This window comes from Bubalus bubalis, chromosome 11 (assembly GCF_019923935.1).
Source record: "Bubalus bubalis isolate 160015118507 breed Murrah chromosome 11, NDDB_SH_1, whole genome shotgun sequence".
Lineage (NCBI taxonomy): Eukaryota > Metazoa > Chordata > Mammalia > Artiodactyla > Bovidae > Bubalus > Bubalus bubalis.
The window spans coordinates 42,530,067-42,554,651 of record NC_059167.1 but is presented as its reverse complement, the minus strand read 5'-3'; the positions used below and the strand labels follow the sequence as shown (position 1 = coordinate 42,554,651).

The 24,585-nt window shown below is 34.6% G+C and overlaps 2 protein-coding genes across 3 annotated transcripts in view; one reads left to right on the top strand and one right to left on the bottom strand.

Annotated features, from left to right (window-relative positions):
- The window catches only part of FAM227B (family with sequence similarity 227 member B), a 203,619-nt gene that overhangs the window by 67,462 nt on the left and 111,572 nt on the right, over positions 1 to 24,585 (top strand). The window lies entirely within an intron of this gene.
- Positions 3,062 to 24,585, bottom strand: part of FGF7 (fibroblast growth factor 7) — a 61,726-nt gene continuing 40,202 nt past the window's right edge. The window contains exons 3-4 of one of the 2 annotated variants that reach the window (XM_006077806.4): positions 5,508 to 5,611; positions 3,062 to 4,251 (exon numbers count right to left, since the gene is read on the bottom strand). In XM_006077806.4, the coding sequence (XP_006077868.1) occupies positions 4,057 to 4,251; positions 5,508 to 5,611 (299 nt within the window). In that variant the 3' untranslated portion in view covers positions 3,062 to 4,056. 2 annotated transcript variants of the gene reach the window in all.

Genomic DNA, 24,585 nt, shown 5'->3' with positions numbered 1-24,585 from the left:
TAGCATGTGAGATGGATGCAGTTGTGTGATAGGTAGCATCTTCTTTGGTACTACCCTTCTTGGGAATTGGAGAAGGAAATGGCAACCCACTCCAGTATTCTTGCCTGGAAAATCCCATGGATGAAGGACGCTGGTAATCTATAGTCCATGGGGTCGCAAAGAGTTGGACACAACTGAGCAACTTCATTTTTTCACTTTTTTTCTTGGGAATTGGGATGAGGATTGACCTTTTCCAGTCCTATGGCCACTGTTGGGTCTTCCAGATTTGCTGACATAATGAATGCAAAACCTTGATGGCATCAACTACTCATACTACGGTCCTTAAATGTTTTTAGCATCACTGTAGTAAACTTTTATAATATATAAAGTTTTGGTTTTCTTTAACCAAGTGTCAACTGTGTGTAAAGTTGAACTGTGTGAAGTACAGGCTCTCTTGTGTCTTATTCATGCCTAGGTATATGGCAGTAGGATAGTAGTGTAAATGAAGCCACATGATAAAACTTACACATCTTTCTGATATATCACTTTTTCCCACTGGTGTGAATTTTATATTAAAGCAGACATAAGTGTATTATGGAATAAAATGCAAAAATCACATGAGTTTTAAGAAAAATTTTCAAGAAATTTTGTGTCTTTGGTGGGATACCTTTTCATTATTCCTTAGACTCATTCTCTACATCTACTATTATTGATGTTTCAGTAGGAAATTTGAGAGGCATTGATTTAGGGTATTTGTGGTTACAGAATTGCCTTTAGTACAGCCAGTTCCAGGCTTCCCAGGTGGCTCAGTAGTTAAAGAATCTGCCTGCAATGCAGGAAATGCACGAGATACAGGTTCAATCCCTGGGTTGGAAAGATCCCCTGGAGGAGGGCATGGCAACCCACTCCAGTATTCTTGCCTGGAAAATACCATGGACAGAAGAACCTAGTGGGCTTAAATGCACAGGGTAGCAAAGAATTGGACACCACTAAAGTGACTGATGCACACACAGCCAGTTCCATAGTCCATCTCTATGTTCTTTAAGAACCAGAAGGGGCAAACACTAAGAGATGGAAACCAAGAATTTATATCCAGCATCCTTTCTTTTCTGTCATTAAGATGAATTTTTGCCAGCTCAAAGCCTGATAATTTATATTATAGCATTTTTATGTAAAAATATTTTAGTTCACTAACTGCATTGAAAATATATTTTTTATTCTTTTGTTAACTATTCAGTTTTTTCCTTCCTAATTCTTGAAAACCAATGTATTTAACCAGTTTTCTCTTTCAAAGAACATTTAGAAAAGATTACTCTGTTTATCTGGCTAATTTGCACAATGCTCTCCATTTGTAAATAAAGAGGTGCATGTACGAGTTGAATAGGAATCAGAATTGGAAATTTCATTTTTTTCCTCCTTTTTATTCAATTCATCACAGTATAGACTAATTATTATATATCAAGTGAATTTCCCAACATGGCACATTTGAATGTAAATGTAAAGGTTATATTTCTATAGGAATACTTTTTTTAAAGGCTATTAACTAATAATTGTAATCATCTAAGAGCAAGAAGCACATGCTGAGTGAGCTCAACTCTTGTGGCAGCTCTGAACCTAACCTGCTGTGTTATTGGGATCTATTAAAATACAATCTCAGTTCCCTAGTCTACAAATGAAATAGTAAGGACTAAGATTCCTTGCAGTTGTAAGACTCTTGAATTCTAAATGTATGTAATTAGTACAGATTTTATTTTCTAAAACTTGCACATTAAGTATAAATAAAGGGGGGAGGATAAAGAATTGTTAAGTGTTTCTAGAAACACTACTGGGTCAGATTTACTGCTAAATATTGATTAATTCAGTCTTGCTTTATAATTTGTTCATGAGTATAACTCTAGTCAGAGTATTTGATCCTAATATAGCTCATATAATAATATGAGCTTATATATATACACACTATTTCTGTTTAAATTTCCATATAACCATGTTTCACCCTAACTTTTAAAAATTAGTTAAAATTAGTTTCATTATGAATTCACTTTGATATTAAACATTCAATGAATTAATATAAAAAATTTATTATGGGTAGAGACACTCTGCTAGGCAGTAAGGAAAACAAATAATGAGAAACATCGATTCTTCTCTTGGTATGTTCCCAAGATACCGGGCACAGAAGCCTGATCTAGGAACCTAAGTTATTCAAGGCCCTGGAGCCAAATAATAAAGACTATTAGACATGGCATTTCCCCAGAGTATACCTGAGGACAGGCAATCCTTCATAGCTTCCTACAGCCTCATCATGTAGGTGAGCCACAAGAAAATCAAATGAATCTGTTATTTCTGTTGACCTAGCCTTTTTATGTAACTCTTACCTATAAATGTATTATGAGATATTTGTATGAAATAAAGGGACTTTAATGACAAATAGTTTGAAATCAAAACCACCATTTGTTAGCATATCAGCAGTTTAACTTAGATAAATGTTGGCCTTCAATTGAACAATAAAGTACTACGAAGATCTTCTAATGGAAGTATTATGAACTAGAAATTTATCTTTCCAATAAGTCCATCATATGTAGCCTGACCTCAAGCCTTGATTACTATTCAGAGTCTCAAATCCCTAACTATAGACTCCACTTCAGACATTGTGTCTTCCCCATTCAATAGGAAAGCAACTTTCAATGCTGGCATATTTTAAATGGCAGAGATTTCTAGAGATTAGAAAAACTACTAACTTAAGTATGCATATTTTAAAAGTATTTTACTTTTCTTCTCATGAACTTAAACAAAGCTTAACTTTTAAATCCTGTAAGTCCTTTTATCTGCAGTGATTTTACTTATAAGATCCAATTTAGTTGACGAGAATATGTCGCAAAACATAGTTCACATTTTTGTATTGTTCCCTGTGAGACGTCTATTGTAAGAAATGCTGCAGGCTGTCATTTTTGTCTGCCATCCAGGATTTGCTGGCCTGACTGCTGTGTACTAGACTTGATGTTGGTCACAAGGGGGAGGGGGACTTGCAGTGGAGCCAGACGGTTTTGTTATTGCTTTAGAATTAAAAGCATATGAAACAGATACAGCTTATTAAGGTTTTTTTTTTTTTATAAATAACATAAACTTAAATAACAAAACAGTAAAGTTCAAATACAACTTAAAATAGAGTTTAATGCTGTAACCAGAGGAGAAAAGCACGATTATTTGCAGGAAGAACGTTATTAAAAGCCATATTCCTGAATATGAATTATACAAAAGAAAGATTATGTTACCTCAAAAAAACATAAAAGATTTTTGGATTTTACTTTTAGGGATTATAAAATGTTATTTTGTGGTGAGTGAGATGAAATACAGTATTATCATCATTATTGCTATTTTATATACAAGATTTTTTAAAAACATCCTGTAAGCAATACCCTTTCAATTGGAGCAGCATTACGAATTTTGTTCTTGTTAATTGGTAGGTACAAGCATGTTCTAATTCTATACTTTTATAAAACTACTGCTTTGACTCATTTCCATAATGGAATTTTTGAGAATACTTGTTTATTTTCTAAGTAGAGTGGTTCATAATTTTTCACTAGAACGTATTCAAATACTGCTCATCTTCCATAGTTAGTGTTGGCTTGATTATCTGACAGATCATTCCAGCAGCCTTTAGGTCTGACACATCTTATATAACATCATCTGCATTATTATTATTATAGCAGCCATTTTATAAGCAGATAGGAATATTTAAATAATCATTATCAGATAATCAAATCTAACATACTCTTAAGGGTAAATTAACTTAAGAAAAAAACATTACTATTACTAACATCATGATTGTACAACCAGTTTTACAACTTTTTACAACTTTTAGTTACTAAATCTGATTTTTGTGTATATTTTTTTCAAATCTTTCTTTAACACAGTCTTTTAAAATAAACATAAATGCGCAAGTCCAGCTTGATCAGTTTTTCAGTAGTTTTCCAGCCTTTCTTGGTTAGTTTAAAAAAGAGAAAAGAAAAGATAAAAAAGAAAACAGTCCACTTAAAGAAATCTCCCTGCTGGAACTGGTTTCTTATATGCCATATATGATTAGGTTATTGCCATAGGAAGAAAGTGGGCTGTTTTTTGTTCTTTCTTCGTTTTTTTCCCTCTTACTGGAACCCCCTTTTGATTTAAGGCAACAAACATTTCTCCTCCACTGTGTGTCCATTTAGCTGATGCATATGTGTTGTAATGGTTTTCCAGAATTAATTCTTTGAAGTTGCAGTCCTCATTGCATTCTTTCTGCAATGAAGAACAACAAACAACATTATCCAAATGATTTTTAGAAGGACTCAAACAAAGAATAAGCATAATATTTGGTAAAATTAAAACCTACATGACTTTTTTGATCAAGAATAATGCAGTTTGTTGGATAGTGTATTTGAAAAAAGATCAGATTTTTATACAAAGCTAAAATGCTATACATTTAGTTATGCAACATAGTTCCATATGCAACATAGTTCCATTGCTTTTTGGCAATCAGTTGCTACTATTCTTAAGAGCTATTTTCCTCTAATTAGCAGCTCTCATATTACTATGCCCAAGTCACTCTTTTCCTAACCTTGAGATTTTTATATAATTAGTAGATCCTCTGACTGAGCACACACACATACTCCTTCCCTCAGCTGAAGTCATATTTTACAACTTTTATTCATTTACTATTATACTACCTGTGATAGTGGTGGAAAATTAAAAAGTTAATTTGCTCATCCATCCAACTTGTCATTCATTCAGTTAAACTTATATTTTTATGTAATCCATGCCAGGAATACAAAAGAAAAGTCAATTACACTATATTATAGTGGGATAAACTGTTACATATTTGTATTGTAATAAAGAGGGAACAATGGGAATGCTTACAAGTCAAAGTCTATCATTGTGAGATTGTGTTGATAAACAAAAGTCTGGATTTTTTTCACCAAGAATTTTCATATCAACAAAGTGCAAACTGCATGGACTTTAACAAAAAGAGCTGATAGATGGAAATTTTATATTTTAAAGATCTAAAGTGCAAATGAAATTTTAGAGCTAGAAGGATCCTTGCATGCATGCATGCTCAGTTGCTGACTCTTTGCAGCACTTTGGACTGTGGTCCGCCAGGCTCCTCTGTCCATGAGATTCTCCAGGCAAGAATACTGGAGTGGATTGCCACTTCCTCCTCCAGGGGATCTTCCCAACCCAGGGATCAAACCCACATCTCCCGCATTGCAAGTGGATTCTCTACCACTGAGCCATTGGGGAAGCCCAAAAGGATCCTTAAGGGTCAGTTAATCCAACTTATTTTACAGATGATGAAACAAAGGCCAGAGAGCTTAAACAGATTGTCCAAGGTGACACAAAACATTTTTCCTTAATTCCTAAATAGAAAATGTTTTAATGAAATCATTGAATTACATAGTGTGAGAGGAATTAATTTCATTTTTACTTTTCAGAAAGGGAAGATACTTTTGACAAAAATAAGTTTGAGAAATTAAGTCTAAGCTATCATCTATCAATACCTTTGCATAGAGCTTTCCTTCCTTGTTCATTGCAAGATAATATTCACTTTCCACTCCTTTGATTGCTACAATTCCAACAGCCACTGTCCTGATTTCCATGATGTCTGCAAGGAATCACAGAAAGATATGTCAGTTATTCACTTAGTTTTATAGATTATCCAAGAATGACCATTTGTTCTTATTTGTTTCAACTGGGAGTTAAGATTATTAATGTGATTATTTACTCAGCCTGACACCCCGACCCACTCAGAACATGTAAATACAAACACTTAGTCCTTATAAAATGTGGGAAGTGCAAACTATCAATTTTTTTATTTTGCAGAAAAAGATATTTGGTTTCAAAAAAGTTACATATTTGAAGCTTTTTCTTCTCTACAATTATATTTCCAATTTACTATAATCATTGTTCAGTTGCTAAGTTGCATTTGACTCTTGCAAATGCCATGGACTGCAGTATCCCAGGCTTTCGTATCCTTCACTGTCTCTGAGTTTGCTCAAACTCATGTTCATTGAGTCAGTGATGCCATCCAACCATCTCATCCTCTGTCACCCCCTTCTCCTCCTGCCCCCTCTTTCCCAGTATCACACTCTTTTCCAATGCTTCCACTCTGCGTCAGGTGGCCAGAGTATTGGAGCTCCAGCTTCAGCATCAGTCCTTCCAATGAATATCTGGGTTGATTTCCTTTAGGATTGACTGGTTTGATCTTGAGAGTCCAAGGAACTCTCAAGAGTCTTCTCCAGCACCATAATTCAAAAGCATCAATTCTTTGTCACTTAGCCTTCTTCATGGTCACTTACATACATGACTACTGGAAAAACCATAGCTATGTCTATATGTAAAATATATATACATATATGCTAACATCACTTTGTCAGAAAGTGATGTCTGCTTTTTAATACACTAAGTTTGTCTTAACTTTTCTTCCAAGGAGCAAGTGTCTTTTAATTTCATGGATACAGTCACTGTCTGCAGTGATTTTGGAGCCCAAGATAATAAAACTGCCACTGTTTCCATTTTTTCCCCATCTATTTGCATGAAATGTTGGGACCAGATGCCATGATCTTGGTTTTTTGAATGTTGAGTTTCAGCCAGCTTTTTCACTCTCCTCTTTCACCTTCATCAAGAGGTTCTTTAGTTTCTTTTCACTTTCTGTCATTAGGATGGTGTCATCTGCATATCTGAGGCTGTTTGTATTACTCCTGGCAATCTTAATTCCAGCTTGTGAGTCATCTATCCTGGCATTTTGCGTGATGTACTCTGCATATAAGTTAAATAAGCAGGGTAACGATATATAGCCTAGACATATTCCTTTCCCAATTTTGAACCAGTCATTTGTTCCATGTAATGTTCTAACTTGCTTCTTGACCTGCCTACAGGTTTCTCAGGAGACAGGTAAGGTGGTCTGGTATTCCTGTCTCTTTAAATATTTCCCACAGTTTGTTGTGAACCACATAGTCAAAGGCTTTAGTGTAGTCAATGAGACAGAAGTAGATGTTTTTCTGGAATTTCCTTGCTTTATCTATGATCCAGTGGAATTTGGCAATTAAATTTCTGGTTCCTCTGCTTTTCTAAACCCAGTGTACATCTGGAAGTTCTTGGAGAATTTTGACCATTACTTTGCTACCATGTGAAATGAGCACAACTGTATGATTGTTTGAACATTCTTTGGGATTGCCCTTCTTTGTGATTGGAATGCAAACTGACCTTTGTGAGTCCTGTGGCCACTGCTGAGTTTTCCAAATTTGCTGGCATACTGAGTGCAGCACTTTAACTGCATCATCTTTTAGGATTTGAAATAGCTCAGCTGAAATTCCATCACTTCCACTAGTTTTGTTTGTAGTAATGCTTCTTAAGGCCCTCTTGATTTCACACTCCAGGATCTGGCTCTATGTGAATGACCACACCATCATGGTTATCTGAGTCATTAAGACCTTTTTTGTATAGTTCTTCTGTGTATTCTTGCCACCTCTTCTTAATCTCTTCTGTTTCTGTTAGGTCCATACAATTTCTGTCCTTTATCGAGCCCATCTTTGCATGAAATGTTCCCTTGGTATCTCTAATTTTATTGAGATCTCTAGTCTTTCACACTCTGTTGTTTTCTCTATTTCTTTGCATTGCTATAATCATAATAACAATAATACTTAATGTTTACTGAGTTGATACCACATGCAAAGGATTGTTTAAGCACTCTTATATATTAATACATTTACTTATCACCAAGCCTATAAGGCAAGTACTCATATTATCCCCAGTTTATAGATCAAGCTCAGGCACAAAGAAGTTAATTAATTTGCCCAGATTCTCTCAGCTGGTAAGTGGCAGAAGTGGAATTTGAACCTGAGTGGTCTGGCTCTTAATCACTATATAATACCGTGAAAGTATATAACTCGTAACATCTTTACTTTTGTACTTAAACTTTATAGTAATGATTATTGCTGACATAATATATTCTGAAAGCCAGTTCTGTCCTCAGCTCAATTCAGAGCTGCTCAATTCGAACCCTGCCCTCTTGGAGCACTTTCTCTAGCAGCTAACTGTTCTTCTTATTCAGTTCAGGAAGATCAAAGGGAAGTAATTTATGCAGCAAAATCCAGTTAGTTTAAATTTATATCAATACAATGAAGAATGGATTCAGCATATTTGTAGTACCTTCAAAATTGGGTAAATATATCTATTTAAGGACATACGAAATAGTGGCTTTCTGAAGATCTTACCACTGTAAAAATGCTGTGAAGAAGTCAGTGTTTACCTTTCCTTTCCTTCAAGTCCCTTTATTTCTGCTATTTCCCTCTTATTCAATATTACACTTTCTCTTAGATAGAAAGAAGAGTACTGATGCAAAGGCTTAGAGTATCTTTCAGGGCCAGATTTAATTAGGGAATGAAATCTGTCATATTTGCTGGCTTTTCTTTTATAGACCCACTGTCTATAAAATATAACTGTAGAATGATAGAGGTAATGTGAATTACAATATGTAGACACTTTCCCTTCAGGCTCAGTCGTGATAATACATTCATACTGTAAAATCTGGATTTATGTTTACAAGAAGTTCATGTTTATATATAACGTAATAAATGTGTTCCCAAATATGTAAGGCATATTACATGAGTGCATTGAGTTGTTACCATAATGACTGTGGTAATATAATGACAGACTTCAAAAAAAATCAAAGAGATCAGCTCATACAATAGAACATGAAAAATGAAACAATATGTCAAGTAAATTGGCCATTTAGCCTCATTAGCAATATTTTTGTCAACAATATTGTCAACAGAATTATCAGTTTATTCATTAGGATGTCTCCCTTACAAACTAGGAAATATGCCCAAAATGGCTTCCCTGGAGGTTTTTTTCCCCTGTGATTTAATCATTCATTAAACCATTTTGCCTGTTTGTTATTTAAGCCTGTATTGTACTGAGAATGAGAAATGAGGAACCTAGGTATAAATTGCTACTACATTTTAAAAAACTTCTCCAACATCTCCTCCTAGAATTTTAGGTGTTTCCCTATCAAATATCCATGCTAATTCTTTGTTCATATAATTAGTGGCATTTATGATTTTAGTGTTTGAACGTTTCTTGCTTGAAACAATTTTTTAAGAATTTATCTTTTAGAGAAGTTTTAGGTTCACAGCAAAATTGAGGGGAAGGTGCAGAGATTTCAAGCTGGTTTTAGAAAAGGTAGAGGAACCAGAGATCAAATTGCCAACATCCACTGGATCATCAAAAAGCAAGAGAGTTCCAGAAAAACATCTATTTCTGCTTTATTGACTATGCCAAAGCCTTTGACTGTGTGGATCACAATAAACTGTGGAAAATTCTGAAAGAGTTGGGAATACCAGACCACCTGACCTGCCTCTTGAGAAATTTGCATGCAGGTCAGGAAGCAACAGTTAGAACTGGACATGGAACAACAGACTGGTTCCAAATAGGAAAACGAGTACATCAAGACTGTATATTGTCATCCTGCTTATTTAACTTATATGCAGAGCACATCATGAGAAACACTGGGCTGGATGAAACACAAGCTGGAATCAAGATTGCTGGGAGAAATTTCAGTAATCTCAGACATGCAGATGACACCACCCTTATGGCAGAAAGTGAAGAAAAACTAAAGAGCCTCTTGATGAAAGTGAAAGAGGAGAGTGAAAATGTTGGCTTAAAGCTCAGCATTCAAAAAACTAAGATGATGGATCCAGTCCCATCACTTCATGGCAAATAGATGTGGAAACAGTGGAAACAGTGACAGACTTTGTTTTTCTGGGCTCCAAATTTACTACAGGTGGTGGCTGCAGCCATGAAATTAAAAGACACTTGCTCCCTGGAAAAGTTATGACCAACCTAGACAGCATATTCAAAAGCAGAGACATTACTTTGCCAACAGAGGTCCGTCTAGTCAAGGCTATGATTTTTCCAGTAGTCATGTATGGATGTGAGAGTTGGATTATAAAGAAAGCTGAGCGCTGAAGAATTGATGCTTTTGAACTGTGGTTTTGGATAAGACTCTTGAGAGTCCCTTGGAATTCAAGGAGATCCAACCAGTCCATCCTAAAAAAAATCAGTCCTGAATATTCATTGGAGGGACTGATATTGAAGCTGAAACTCCAACATTTTGGCCACCTGATGTGAAGAACTGATTAATTTGAAAAACCCCTGATGCTGGGAAAGATTGAAGGCAGGAGGAGAAGGGGACAACAGAGGATGAGATGGTTGGATGGCATTACCATCTCGATGGACATGAGTTTGAGCAAGCTGTGGGAGTTGGTGATGGACAGGGAAACCTGGTATGCTACAGTCCATGGGGCTGCAAAGAGTTGGACATGATTGAGTGAACTGAACTGAGTGATAGTTTAGAAACTTGATGTGGTGACTTTAATTGTAATATCATAAAAATATCTGGATTAATAAAATATATATCAAATCAATTATATTTCCTCCTACAGAAAATTAAAATGAATTATAAGCAACAGTATATGCCAGTTGCTAAGAACAGAATAGAAAATAAATTCAATAGTTATTCAGAAGAAAGAGGTATTACATATCCTAGGTGGTCAACAGAGGATTTGAGGAACAGATGGAACTTGAATTACATCTTGAAGAAGATATAAGGTTGACATAGATAGAATGGAAACATCATGCTAATTGAGAGATAAAAGTTTATGTAAGATAATAGAGTCTATGATTCATAACTCATTTTTAGAAGATAGAAATTAGAGCTATCTGGAGTAGGAAATGTATCAAAGAAATAGAACAAGTTAGAAAAAAAGTTAGGATGAGTTTTTTGAAGGCCTTGATTGCCAATTTATTAATAAAAAATTTTTAAATTTATTTGTCAACAGTGAGGAGTCTTTGAATGTTTGAAATTTGAAAAATGTCAGATTGTGTTTTAGGAAAATTATTTGGATATGCAGAGTAGATAAAAAGAAAATTTCTAGAATTGTACAACCCTGGTTTTCTTCTTATGCTAATATTATGAGCTGTCCCATAATTGGCCATTATTTTGATTTTTAAATAGGTCAGTAAATAGTTTTAAAATGTCTCAGTTTAATTTTGAATACAGGAAGTATCAGTAGTTGTAAACTCATATGAACAAAAGCTCTTTGGGTCCTCAGTAGTTTTTAAGAGTATAAAGTTGTCTCAAGTCTAAAAAACTTGAAAACATCTTTTCTAAATTAATTCAATTCCTTCTGGTCTTTTTAGTTGCACTTTGTACTTTGTATATTGTACCCTTGTTATTGTAGATACATAGCATTGGTTATTTTATAAATAACTGTACATACATAGATTTATAAATAAATATCCACAGCACATGTATACAGAAATACTCAATATACTCAAAAATGTCTGGAAAATTTCTTAATGATATTTTAAAACATCAAGTTGCAAATTATAATTAACATGTAAGTAAATAGTAAAGCATGTAAAACGTTTAGGCTTGATCAACTTTATTACTAATTTAATGTTAGTATGGTTTTAATTAAAGAGTAAGTCTAAGATATGTGTTTGCACTGCTTTGACTTTTGTACCTTGGTCACAAGTACAAGAACAAGAAAGAATTCTGTGGCGGATTCATTTCGATATTTGGCAAAACCAATACAATATTGTAAAGTTTAAAAATAAAATAAAATTAAAAAGTTAAAAAAATAAATGTGTGTTGTGTATTTGACATACTAAAATCCTATATCATAGTATTATATTTTTTAAATACCCTGCATGTGACTGCTCAAATTATTATTAAACGTGCATGTGAGCATGCACACACGATATTGTAAATTCAAAGGAATTGCCTTCAAAGAACAGTATACTCTTGATTCTGTATCCTCCTGTCTGTCTTGGATGTCTTCAGTCCCTCCCTTCATTGCCTTTTGTCTACAAAACTATGCTTTCCAAATTTTTCTCTCAATAAAGCTGTTTTAAGATATTCATACACCCTACGTACTGTTGTTTCTCAAGACCACCCAACACAAATCTAACATTAAAATGTTTGGAAATTTTCTTAATGATATTTTAAAACATCAAGTTGCAAATTATAATTAACTTATATAAGTAAATAGTAAAGCACGTAAAATATTTAGGCTTGATCAACTTCATTACTAATTTAATGTTATTATGGCTTTAATTAAAGAGTAAGTCTAAGATATGTGTTAGCACTGCTTTGATTTTTGTACACTGATTTTTTATTTTTGAAAGCGTATTTTTATAATCAAATGGCAAAATACGTCCATAATTTTCATTAGATACAGTATAACTATTTAAAACTTTTATATAGATTTTCTTTTGAAATTACTTGGTCTAAAGTAACTTATTTTATTTATCATTTGCTATTTTTGAAAACTCATTTCTGCAAATATTGTACTTTCTAGGGAATTCTTGCAAAGAAAAAAATTATCTGATTGTTTTTTTATGTTATGAAAAAGTATTTAATAAATAAAGAAGTTGGCATAATATATTTTATAAGTTAAATATTTGATAATCTCTAGTTCTTAATTTTCCTGTCAAATTTTACTGTCAGTGTCCAAATTTCAAAGTTTTAAATACATTATAAGTACTTGATGTTTTCATGTGCACTAGGCTTTGTGCCTATGGGCCAGATGAATAAAATGTTCATGCCTCTAACTCTGAAATCTTTTCAAAAGACTGCCCTGCCCCCTTTTCCCCACTCCAGTACTCTTGCCTGGAAAATCCCGTGGACAGAGGAGCCCAGTAGGCTGCAGTCCATGGGGTCACGAAGAGTTGGACACAACTGGGCGACTTCACTTTCACTTTTCACTTTCATGCATTGGAGAAGGAAATGGCAACCCACTCCAGTGTTCTTGCCTGGAGAATCCCGGGGACGGGGGAGCCTGGTGGGCTGCCGTCTATGGGGTCACACAGAGTCAGACACAACTGAAGCGACTTAGCAGCAGCTCCCTTTTCACTTAACACCAAATTTCTTGAACATATAGACTAAATTTGTTCACTTTTCCTCAGTTTAACACTTGCATCCTAACTTTTAATCTGCTTAATGGCTTTATCTCTTCAAGGCCAGCAGTGACCTCATAAGTGCCTAAACCAGGGTAAGTGCCTATTTCCAATAGTCATAAACATTCTCTGAATATTATGGCACTGTCAACATCCCTCATTCTATTCCTAATTCTCACTCTTTCTCTAATCCTGCACTATCCTAATTTATACATTTATTTTAAGATGCTTAATTTTGTGTAGCCATATGTATCAGTCTTTCTTGATAATTTATGATATTGTTTTTTATGCTTAAAAGTATTTTTCCATTCTACTATCTGAAACACACTTATTTCTTGCTTTTGTAATTTAAGTTTAAAATATATCTCTTAAATTCTTTTGGAATTAATTTTGGCACATGGTTTGAGATGGGACTCTAAACTGATATTTTGTTCCTGCAAATAGCTAGCTAACTTTTTCAACATTAGTTATTAAATATTATATTGTTCATTACATTGTAATGAAAGTCATTACATTTTTCAACTGATACAGTGCCTCTCCTTTACCCTATATTGGCTATCTTGTTTTGTCTATTGATGTATCTTTCTGTCTATATACTCACATTAATGTATTATAGATTACCAACTGCTGAAGTGCCTCATTACACTTATCAGATAGCTCTGATCCTAGGTATTACTACATACTCTCAGATATATCCTCTAAAATTCTGCAGGATAATCAATACTTTTTCCATATAACAGTGCTTCAAAGAGATTAAGACATTGGTCATACCAAGGCAAAGCATCTGTAGTTTCTTCAGTCATACATTATACACATGGATTCCAGAATCTCCATTAGTTATATTACTTACCTAAAACCAGTTTTTTAGCAAGAACTAGATCAATATAGTTAGCCCAAGACAGAATATTGCTCATTATTTCCCTTAATATAGGCCATAAACTACAGTAATATAATCTTCATTATTTCCCTTAATATAGGCCATAAACTACAGTAATATAATCTCACTGTCTTCCTTAATAATATTTTTAATCATTTCATTATTTTAGAATATTGATATAGTAAAAAGTGTGCCTATCAAAAAGAAATTTTATTTCGGGCTTCCCTTGTGGCTCAGCTGGTAAAGGATCTGCCTGCAATGTGGGAGACCTGGGTTTGATCTCTGGGTTGGGAAGATCCCCTAGAGAAGGGAAAGGCTACCCACTCCAGGATTCTGGCCTAGAGAATTGCATGGACTATCCATGGGGTCACAAAGAGTCAGACACGACTATATTTTCAAGATTATTTTATAAAGTTTAAGTATAGTATAATGATTCATATTTTATGTAAATAAGTATCAAATATTCCCTTTTAACACATGATTATTTTACAATATATCTTCAAATTAATTATTTTTAAAGCATTATTTGAGGATAAATAAATGTCAAAATGATCATAAGTGGTATATGCAGATAGAAAATGTATTAAAATAAATGTAAATTAAAATATAAATCACGTAGTGTTAAAACTGAAGAAATACAATTTGCTATTCTAATCTGATTAATAGAATCCTCTAGTTTTTAAATGATGAGGTAAGAGAAATTGTTGTTGTTCAGTTGCTAAGCTGTGTCCAACCAACTCCTTGTGACCCCATGGACTGTGGTACGCCAATCTCCTCTGTCCTGCACTGTCTCCTGGAGTTTGCTCAGATTCATGTCCACTGAGTCGGTGATGCTGTCCAATCATCTTATCCTCTGCTGCCCCTTTCTCCTTTTGCCTTCAATCTTTGCCAGCATCAATGTCTATTCCAATGAGTCAGCTCTTTGTATCAGTCTGCCAAAGTACTGGAGCTTCAGCTTCAGCATTAGTCCTTCCAACAAATATTCAGTGTTGATTTCCTTTAGGATTGACTTATTTGATCTCCTTGCTGTCCAAGGGACTCTCAAGAGTCTTCTCTAGCACCACAATTCAAAAGCATCAGTTCTTTGGTGCTCAGCCTTCTTTATGGTCCAACTCTCACCTCCATACATGACCACTGGAAAAATCATGGCTTTCACTATATGGACCTTTGTCGGCAAAGTGATGCCTCTGCTTTTTAATATGCTGTCTAGGTTTGTCATAGCTTTTCTTCCAAGGAGCAAATGTCTTTTAAACCTGTCACCATTTATTAAATTCACCGAATTCTTAAAGATAGTTTAGATTTCCAAGCTTCTTTAGTTTTTTTCTTCTTGGCTTCCTTCCTGAATTAGATTTTTTTTAACCCTCTCTAAAAATACTTATCTTCTCTAAAAAACTGTAGCTAGAAAACAGTCTCAGACTTTTCACTTTTACATCTAGCCAAAAATAAAGTTTGTATTCATATTGCACGTTATTGGTAACCATCTCAGACACAGAGACAAACACAACAAATACACCCCATGTCACTCCAAATAGTTCCTGATGTTTTTACATCCTGGAATTTCTCCTGGCTAGTTGCTGAGTTCCTGGAAGCATTTATTTCCATTCTTTCTGGATGATTCCCTTCTCAATGCCTATATGCTATATTTACTTTCTAGGAAGTGGAGCATAATACCGGAATGAACCACCTTGTTGTCTAACCTAGCATCTTTCAGTCAATGTAATAGAACACAGTTTCTCAACATACACTTCACAGCAATGGTTCAGATTATTTCTATCTCATTTACTCATCCTTCTTACTCTGCCCATTTCCTCAGGTTCTAGGCCCAATAGATGTTGAGGCCAAGATAGAAGAATAGGGAATTAGAGAAGTCAAGGATCATTGTAAACCTGGCTAATTTTGAGAATGCGCACATGAGAAAAAGTTAGGGTGGGAATGATAACGTGTTTAAGTTTTATGAAGTTTACAGCGATGGCAGTTCTCTGTATCTTGTTCTTGAATTTTGCATAAGCAAATTACTCTGTGATCTAAATTCACAATAAAATTCTGGCTATGCTAGATGTATAAAGTTGACAGAAATGTTTGTTAGTAATAAAAAATAATTTTGCATAGCACTAAAGAATTCTGCATGATATTGGACTTTTAAAAATATGGCAGTAATGTTAGTGTTTTTTAAAGTTTTCATATTTACTCAGCATTCCCAGTATTCACAGTGTTAAAGGGAAGTATCTGTCGGTATCACCTGAAGTGGCCTCACATGTACTCCTCCAACCCTTTAATCTGTAGTCTACTGTCACATCCTGGAATGTCATCATTATCCATAGTCTGATCACAATCCCAAGGTCTTCAAAAGATGAATGAGTCAGAAGGTCTCAGTTTGATTACAGTTGTATGCAGGGCTTAAATTTTACTTGTGGGAGTGATACTGAGACGTGTATAATTACTCTTTCTATTCAATACCATCATCTGCTGATAAACTGGGATCAATGGACTCTTTAATTGTGCTGTGGAAATGAGAATTCTTTGGATTGAAGTGGCTAGATAGTCCTCAGTTCTTTCCTTAAAATTATTTTTCATTTTGAATTTGCTAATTATTATGGTAATATATTTTAGCCAATAGCTTCTCAGTCATATTATTGCTGTTATCAACTACTTTTAAAGGTGTAACTTCTTCATGACAAGTTCTTTGTGATTAAGATTAGTTTATTCATTTATGCCAATGTGCGTGTGTGTGCTCAGTCATGTCCAACTCTTTGTGACCTCCTGGACTGTAGCCCACCAGGCTACCTTGTCCATGGAATTTTCTGGGCAAGAATACTGGAGTGGGTTGCCATTTTCTAGTCTAGGAAATCTTTCCGACCCAGGGACCAAACCTGCATCTCTTGCATCTCCTGCATTGGCAGGCAGATTCTTTACCACTAGCACCAACTGATGCCAATAGTTGTTATAAATGAGTGCCTCAACTAGTTTTAGTCCGCTTTTAGCGAAATCAAAGCTTTAAGTTATTTGAATTTTTAGTGACAGCTGGTAATTTAATCCATAAGTCACTGTTTTGTCTTTGACTATAAAAAGAAAGCTGTTTTTACTGTTCTGACTCTAAGAAAGGGAATAAAAATTGTTGTGCTATTAAAAGCCAAATGATTTATTGGTCTGAGATTTAGAATGAAATAAAATAATGCTTATAAATTGTATATAATTTTTTACAACCAAATATGAAATATTTTGATAATTAAACTAATTTTAATGTTCCTCTCCTTCAAGTAGAAATGGAATTATGTTTAATTTTCGAAGTGTCTCTGAAAGAAGTAGCAGTTTATTTATAGATGGTACTCAGTGAAAAAAATGATATATTTACTTCTAATCAAGGATTAATTATTTAAAGCAAATGTGTCCAAAAGCAGAGTAACATAAATCTTATATAGACCACTGTAGATAAATTGCTTATAAGAAGACAAAAGACTCATATACTACTACTTTAAGTCTGTGTCAGTCTTAAATTAATTTTTAAGATGATTTATGAGTCATTTATTTTCTTATAAACAACTTACATGTGGAACTTATATATGAACCAAGTTTTATCAAGATGTGAAAATTATATAAGATGTATTTGCTTAAGGATTTGTAACTGACAATATTTTGTTTCCAGGTGTCAACCTGAAACATAAGCAGGTGATCTTTAGTAATGTGTACATGCTGTTTAAAATTGACTTCTCAAAAGTTATAGTAAAACAAACACCAAATTATCTTAGATTGAAATAAATTTGTTAAGCAAAGTGACTGCTTAACATGAAAGACAGATTTTATTTTCAGTCTAGTGCTGGATTAGGACCATTAGGTTGGTATGCTGTGCACGTGCTGACTTCACTGCCTAGTGGCAATAGTTCAGTGTTTGAGTTGGGAAAAAAGTAAGTTCATTTTCCCTGTGTTTCTTTATAGGACGTCACTTGGATAGGTGGTACAAAAGACTTTGTGGAGGTGGTGACCTCTAGCAGGTTCCAGATTCTCTTACTTTTCCCATGAACCCTAGAATTCACTATTGTAAGATAACACAATTGATACATGTGGTTGTTATGCTAATCTTGTCTTTGGATCACATTATCCTAAAAAAGCATGCTCTGTAACTGTTAAATAATAGATCTAAGACAGAACTTTGGAATACACTAAAAGAAATTAGAAAACTAATCAAATCAAAGCCAGCAAAAAAGAAACACAAGTAGATAAATTATTACCAAAACCCAGAAAGTGTAATTCCCATCAAACCAGCATGAAACTCAAAACAGTTCCACATGATTGCATAATTGTTAGTATCAAATGTAACTGAAATGTTCCGCAACAAGAGAATTGATTCCACACTATCATCATCACTGGGGGGGTGGGAGGGTAAATCAATTATGGTTCTTATCACTCCTATATCTATTGTATAATGATGTGGAAAACCACTTAAATAACTTGTTGGGTTAGGTAAAAAGAATCATGTCCTTCATTCAGGAATTTTTTAAGAAAATAAATGAAACACTAGAAAATCTTTAGAAAGTACATTGGCTTGTGGTACAGTGATGGCAGTGTTTTGTTTTGAAAGAATTTAAGTTGCAACAGCTTGTTTCAGCAGGGTTAGAACTATGCCAGGATTAGAAGCAAACTATTCAGTTGTGCAACAAATAGGATGATTCCATGGGCATATTACTGAGTAATGTCAGAGGAAGACCACTGAACTGTATTACACAGAATTAAATTTCTATACCAATTTATTGTGACCTTTTCCTTATCATTTACAGCCTCTCTGGAACATAAAGGAGCCGATTTTCCTCTTTGCACCAGGGAAAACATATTCCCTCAATCAGCCAGGAGGAAATACTTTGCTTGCCCTGTTATCTTTGTAGGTTCTATACTTTAATTCAGAAAGAATTCTTTGTTTGGCAGATGTAAAATATTTACATCTGCCAAATACAACACTTTACTATGTTCTAAAAATGGCTCCAAAATTATCACAAGTACAGATACCATAATACCAGTAGATGTGAGGTAAATATCAGATTTTTATGTGAAATAGAAAATAATCTCTTCCTACTACCTAAAAATTCTCTCCCATTTTCTGACTTTTCCTGAAGCCTCAAATACATTCCGAAGGAAGCCAAATTTTTTATTACATAAGACTAGAGAGAAGGCTCAAAATACAAATATACCAGGGAGACATAACGCAGAGACATAAATTCATATGTGTTGTAAGTGTCTATATCTTCTCTGAGAGCAAAATGTGACTGTGCTAATGGAATAAGTATAAGGACACCAAGAATGAAAGAGGAAATGGTCGTAAAAGGGAGAAATTATGGCACTTTCTTTCACACTTTGCTTACAACTAGCTCTAGGAGTCAAGTAGGTTTCACCTAATTCACAGAGATACCAGCTTAGAAGATAAACCACACATCCACATTATCCCTCTATTTTAACTTTGCTATGTCCTATGAAGTTTAGCTGGCATATATATAATGTAATCTTCCCTCTTTAATTTATATTTAAATATTCTGCCACCCAGGCAATAACACAATTCTAAACACTTGGTTTTTAGATCATGCTGGTAATCAGCATTGAAAAATTAAAGCATGATTTAAAGCCATTTTCGTCATTGGTTCTTAATAAGTCTTAGGCACTCGTTCTTTGCTAGCAGTCTTAACAAAGACTTTTATTAATAGAGTAGTTATGTTTTCAACAGAATGAAAATGGAAAGTAAAAGAAATTTTTAAAATATGAATTTACAGAGAAAGATACTTAAACTATAAAAAGGCAGTCCAGCTACCTGAAACTGTACCAGAAATAATCACATTTGCCCTTTTTGTATTATGAAGTTTGTGTCTAGTACTTCTCTTCCATTTCCATTACCATTACTTTAGTCCAGTCCTTCATTATTTGTACCTAAACTAGCTCTTAACCAGACCACTCTTCAGTCTCTCTGACTTTATATTTACCTATTTTTATTCATAAAGGTCAGGTGGTCTGGTATTCCCATCTCTTTCAGAATTTTCCACAGTTTATTGTGATCCACACAGTCAAAGGCTTTGGCATAGTCAATAAAGCAGAAATCAATGTTTTTCTGGAACTCTCTTCCTTTTTCGATGATCCAGCGGATGTTGGCAATTTGATCTCTGGTTCCTCTGCCTTTTCTAAAGCCAGCTTGAACATCTGGAAGTTCACAGTTCACGTATTGCTGAAGCCTGGATTGGAGAATTTTGAGCATCACTTTACTAGCGTGTGAGATGAGTGTAATTGTGTGGTAGTTTGAGCATTGTTTGGCATTGCCTTTCTTTGGGACTGGAATGAAAAATGACCTTTTCCAGTCCTGTGGCCACTGCTGAGTTTTCCAAATTTGCTGGCATATTGAGTGCAGCACTTTCACAGCATCATCTTTCAGGATTTAGAATAGCTCAACTGGAATTCCATCACCTCCACTAGCTTTGTTCATAGTGATGCTTTCTAAGACCCACTTGACTTCACATTCCAGGATGTCTGGCTCTAGGTGAGTGATCATACCATTGTGATTATCTTGGCCGTGAAGATCTTTTTTGTACAGTTCTTCTGTGTATTCTTGCCACCTTTTCTTAATATCTTCTGCTGCTGTTAGGTCCATACCATTTCTGTCCTTTATCGAGCCCATCTTTGCATGAAATGTTCCCTTGGTATCTCTAATTTGAAGAATTGATGCTTTTGAACTGTGGTGTTGGAGAAGACTCTTGAGAGTCCCTTGGACTGCAAGGAGATCCAACCAGTCCATTCTGAAGGAGATCAGCCCTGGGATTTCTTTGGAAGGAATGATGCTAAAGCTGAAACTCCAGTACTTTGGCCACCTCATGTGAAGAGTTGACTCATTGGAAAAGACTATGATGCTGGGAGGGATTAGAGGCAGAAGAAAGAGGGGACGACAGAGGATGAGATGGCTGGATGGCATCACCGACTCGATGGACGTGAGTCTGAATGAACTCCGGGAGATGGTGATAGACAGGGAGGCCTGGTGTGCTGTGATTCATGGGGTCACAAAGAGTCGGACACAACTGAGCGACTGAACTGAACTGAACTGATTCATAAAGGACATGTTATAATGGTTATTCTTTTGCTTCCAAACTTTCAATGATATACCCTATTAAAAGCAAAACAAAATAAAGCCTCTTTTTCTTGGAATTCAATGCCCTCCAAAATTTGACTCCAGCCTACTTGTACAATTTTCTCCCTTTGTTCCTCTACAACTTACATGGGCCTTTGGCTCCAAACTGATTTGCTCGTTGTCTTTCTCTCCCATACAAATTGCCAGAAACTTTTCTTGCATCTGCCCACCAGTTCCCGTAATTACATAGAGTCTCTATTTCAGTATTTCCCAAATATTGCCTCATGGACTGGCTGCATGGAATCACATGACGAACTCTTTAAAAATTTTCAAATGCCCAGTTCCTACTCCTAAGAAAGTCTGATCCAATAGGTTTGAGGGGAGGCTTAGGAATCAGTATTTTAACAGCTTCCATTTAGCAACATATTTCTTTCAAAGCCAAAGTTTCTTTCAAATTCAAGTTTCTCCATAATTTTTTACAGTTTTCTAATCTGTCGTCATCTATTTTACTTTAAGAATGCATTGCTATACTACAAAAGCAATCACCTCTATTTTATTGTTCCTCATAATTTTAGCCTATTTTTTTAATCTGATTTACAAGCTATTTGAGGAGATTACCTTACAACTTCTGCAAATCTCTAGTACTTATTATAAGGCTTTGTACTTGGCAGACTCTCATTAAGTGCTGAAAGACAGAATAATGCATAAACCCCATGGTAACTAGTGTGTCATACGTTAAATCAGCAAATGTAAATTGTTAATACTCCAGGATTCAAAAAATTAATGAGTGTCTTAATCATGCTAAACATCAGAAGAACCTAAGGGTAAAGATTGATTAACCAGAAGTATTTGTTAAATTTCCCTTTAATTTTCATTACATTTTTGGAGATCATCTAATTAGATAAGAAGCACAAAATTCCATGGTTTATTCAAACTATAGTTCATCTCAGATCATATTTTATTATGCCAACTCAATCAGCTCCATGTTTGATTCCAAACATCTCTAGTTTTCTAATCAGTTATAGGTTTCATTTTTAGTTTTGGCTAAACCTCTCTTGAACCTATTTATATTTTTAGCATGCAGTACTTATATGTGTAACAACTTACATATGTTTTCTGTTTGCTGTGTAGTATAGCACATCTATTTTTCTGCCTTGCTCCTAGCACATTAAGGCTTTAAGTGTATGCTAGTTCTAATATTTCATAAGTTGACTAACAAGTCTCTATTCTGCTTATCCATATTTTTATGATTTTATAGACACTGAATATAGTTCATCTTAATAAACATTTATTTATCTAGATCATAGCCCAGATTTTTTAGCATATATCTTACATCATTCATCCATTCTAATTCTAGGATGCTTCCATTGTACTGTGTAGTCCCTATTCGTGCTAAGCAAAGAGGATGACATCTGTCTTCCAGATGTAAATATACCATGTTGTTTACACAGAACTATTATAATATGTTCTGTTTTGCGTCTTACTTTCTTCCTGATGATGCCCATTACTTTATTGGTTTCTTGACTAAAGGTATATATTAATATCTTTAGGAAGACATCCAGAGTGATTGCTTGATGCTTTTTCATGAGGAAGTTATTGTTCAGAGCCCTTTGTCTTATAAATATAATTTAAATTTTACTGCAAACTCATGAGAAAACTCATCTGCCAGTTTTTGACTTAGGTATATACACATATTATCTCTTCCAGAATCTTGTCATCATTAGCTTATTTTACTAATTTAAAGATGGTAGCATAATCTGTAAACTTGGAATTTTCACCACATATTCTTACTGTTAGAAAATGTTGACTAACTGTGATCATTTTAGTGATCCCTGAGGAATCTCACCATTATATATTTTCAAAGTATTCACTCAGACTAATTCTTTTTTTGGGTTTGTACTTTTTCTTTAACCAGTGATTCTCAGAATGATAGGCTAGGTGTTGGGGATGGGGCAGGCATTTTTGAACATCCTTCAGGGAAAAAGATTTCAGAGTTACTAGGAGTTTTTAAAACTGCACATATTTCATGAAGATTCTAATATTTCCTCCCCATCCTTGAAAAGTCATGCCCTGCTCAATCCATGCCTTATGGGATTATTGCTGTAGTTAGACAATGATACTAATAAAAGTATTCTGTATACAACAGGTATTTGAGGGTGGTCAGAGTTCACAAAGGCAGGTTTTAAAAGTATCTCTTCAATGAAAATGATCAGCTTTATTTTAGGACTGTAGTATAACTTCTTTAAAAAAAAAAAAAAAACTTGGTTTTTGAACCCCATCATATAATTTTGAAGATCAAAAAAATGATGTCGACCTGCTTATTTCTCAAAGAGCTATATAGTAAATGGGTGCGGTTTTTCCTCTTACATAAACCATCTTGCCTTTCCTCAACATCTGTTCTACAAAATCATGAAAGTTTGTAGCAACATAGTAGTGATACAGGAAAAATTAGGCAAGAGAGAGAAAGTGACAAAGCATAAAATACCGTGGCATTTGGGGCTTGGTTTGCTGTGCTTGTAGCGTATACAAGGTGAACTGCCAAGAGAAAAAACAATAAACATAGCATAACCAGATCATGAAAACCTTATGTGGCTAGTTGAATTTAGGTTTTTATCCTGTACAAGACAGGAGCCACTGAACGGCTTAGGAAGATGTTTCTGTTAATAGCATAGGAGATGGATTGCTAAGAGACAAGGCCAGTGAAGATGGCAGCTCTGGTCTAGACAGAAGCTGATGCAGTCCTTCTCCAAGGCAAGGCTGATAGGGCTTGGGGCTGGAGATGAGTGTACTTGTTTCCTCAATAAATTATACTTGCGTATATTACTAATACTGATTCTCAATCCTACTTTGAGACACAACCTCATGCAACAACCTCAAAGTATTATTGATGCTTAGAGAATTTGATAATGTTATAGCTACCACAGCACAATTCCAATATGCCAAAATTGAATGTGTAAATGTCCAATTTAGGGCCTAGAGAAGAGAATTTTATTATTTATTTTGAACGTAATATTAAATTTATAATTTATCAGTTATCTTCCAGAATAGTTATGTCCTTTGTACATTCCATAATCTTCACTAGTCTCAGCTACATTCATGTTACATCTCACTTGTTTATCTTTCAAAGTTGTGTTCTAACTTAACTGAAAGCAAACTCAGCTAAACAGGAGAAGAAAGAGCAGTCATAGACTCTGAATAAAGCTAAGTTAGCTTTCCTCCCCCTGGTAAGAGTCATTGTAATTTTCCCTCACCTTCCTTCCCCAGGCTTTCTAGTTGTGGGCTGTTGAGAGCAGATCCTGCACAAGGAGTCGGGAGATACAGAGTTAAAACAGAATGATGAGAGAGTTTAAGCTATATTAGCCCACATTAATATAAAAGAGAATCGAGGGACTGGATTAAAGATATTTCTGAAGAAAAGCTGGATCTCTAGCCAGCGTAAGAAAAAGAAGGATTGCAGAACAGCTCCACGTTAAGAAACTTTATTCAAGAATTATCTAAATTTAGTAGATATATATGTTAGAAGCTTACTGTTTATCCTGCAAAATACTTTCATTGGAAAGAATTTTGGTAAAATATTTTAAATAATGGGATCCTTTTTATGCATTCAGATGTGATTAAGTGTAAGAAACACAATCATCAATTTTTCAAA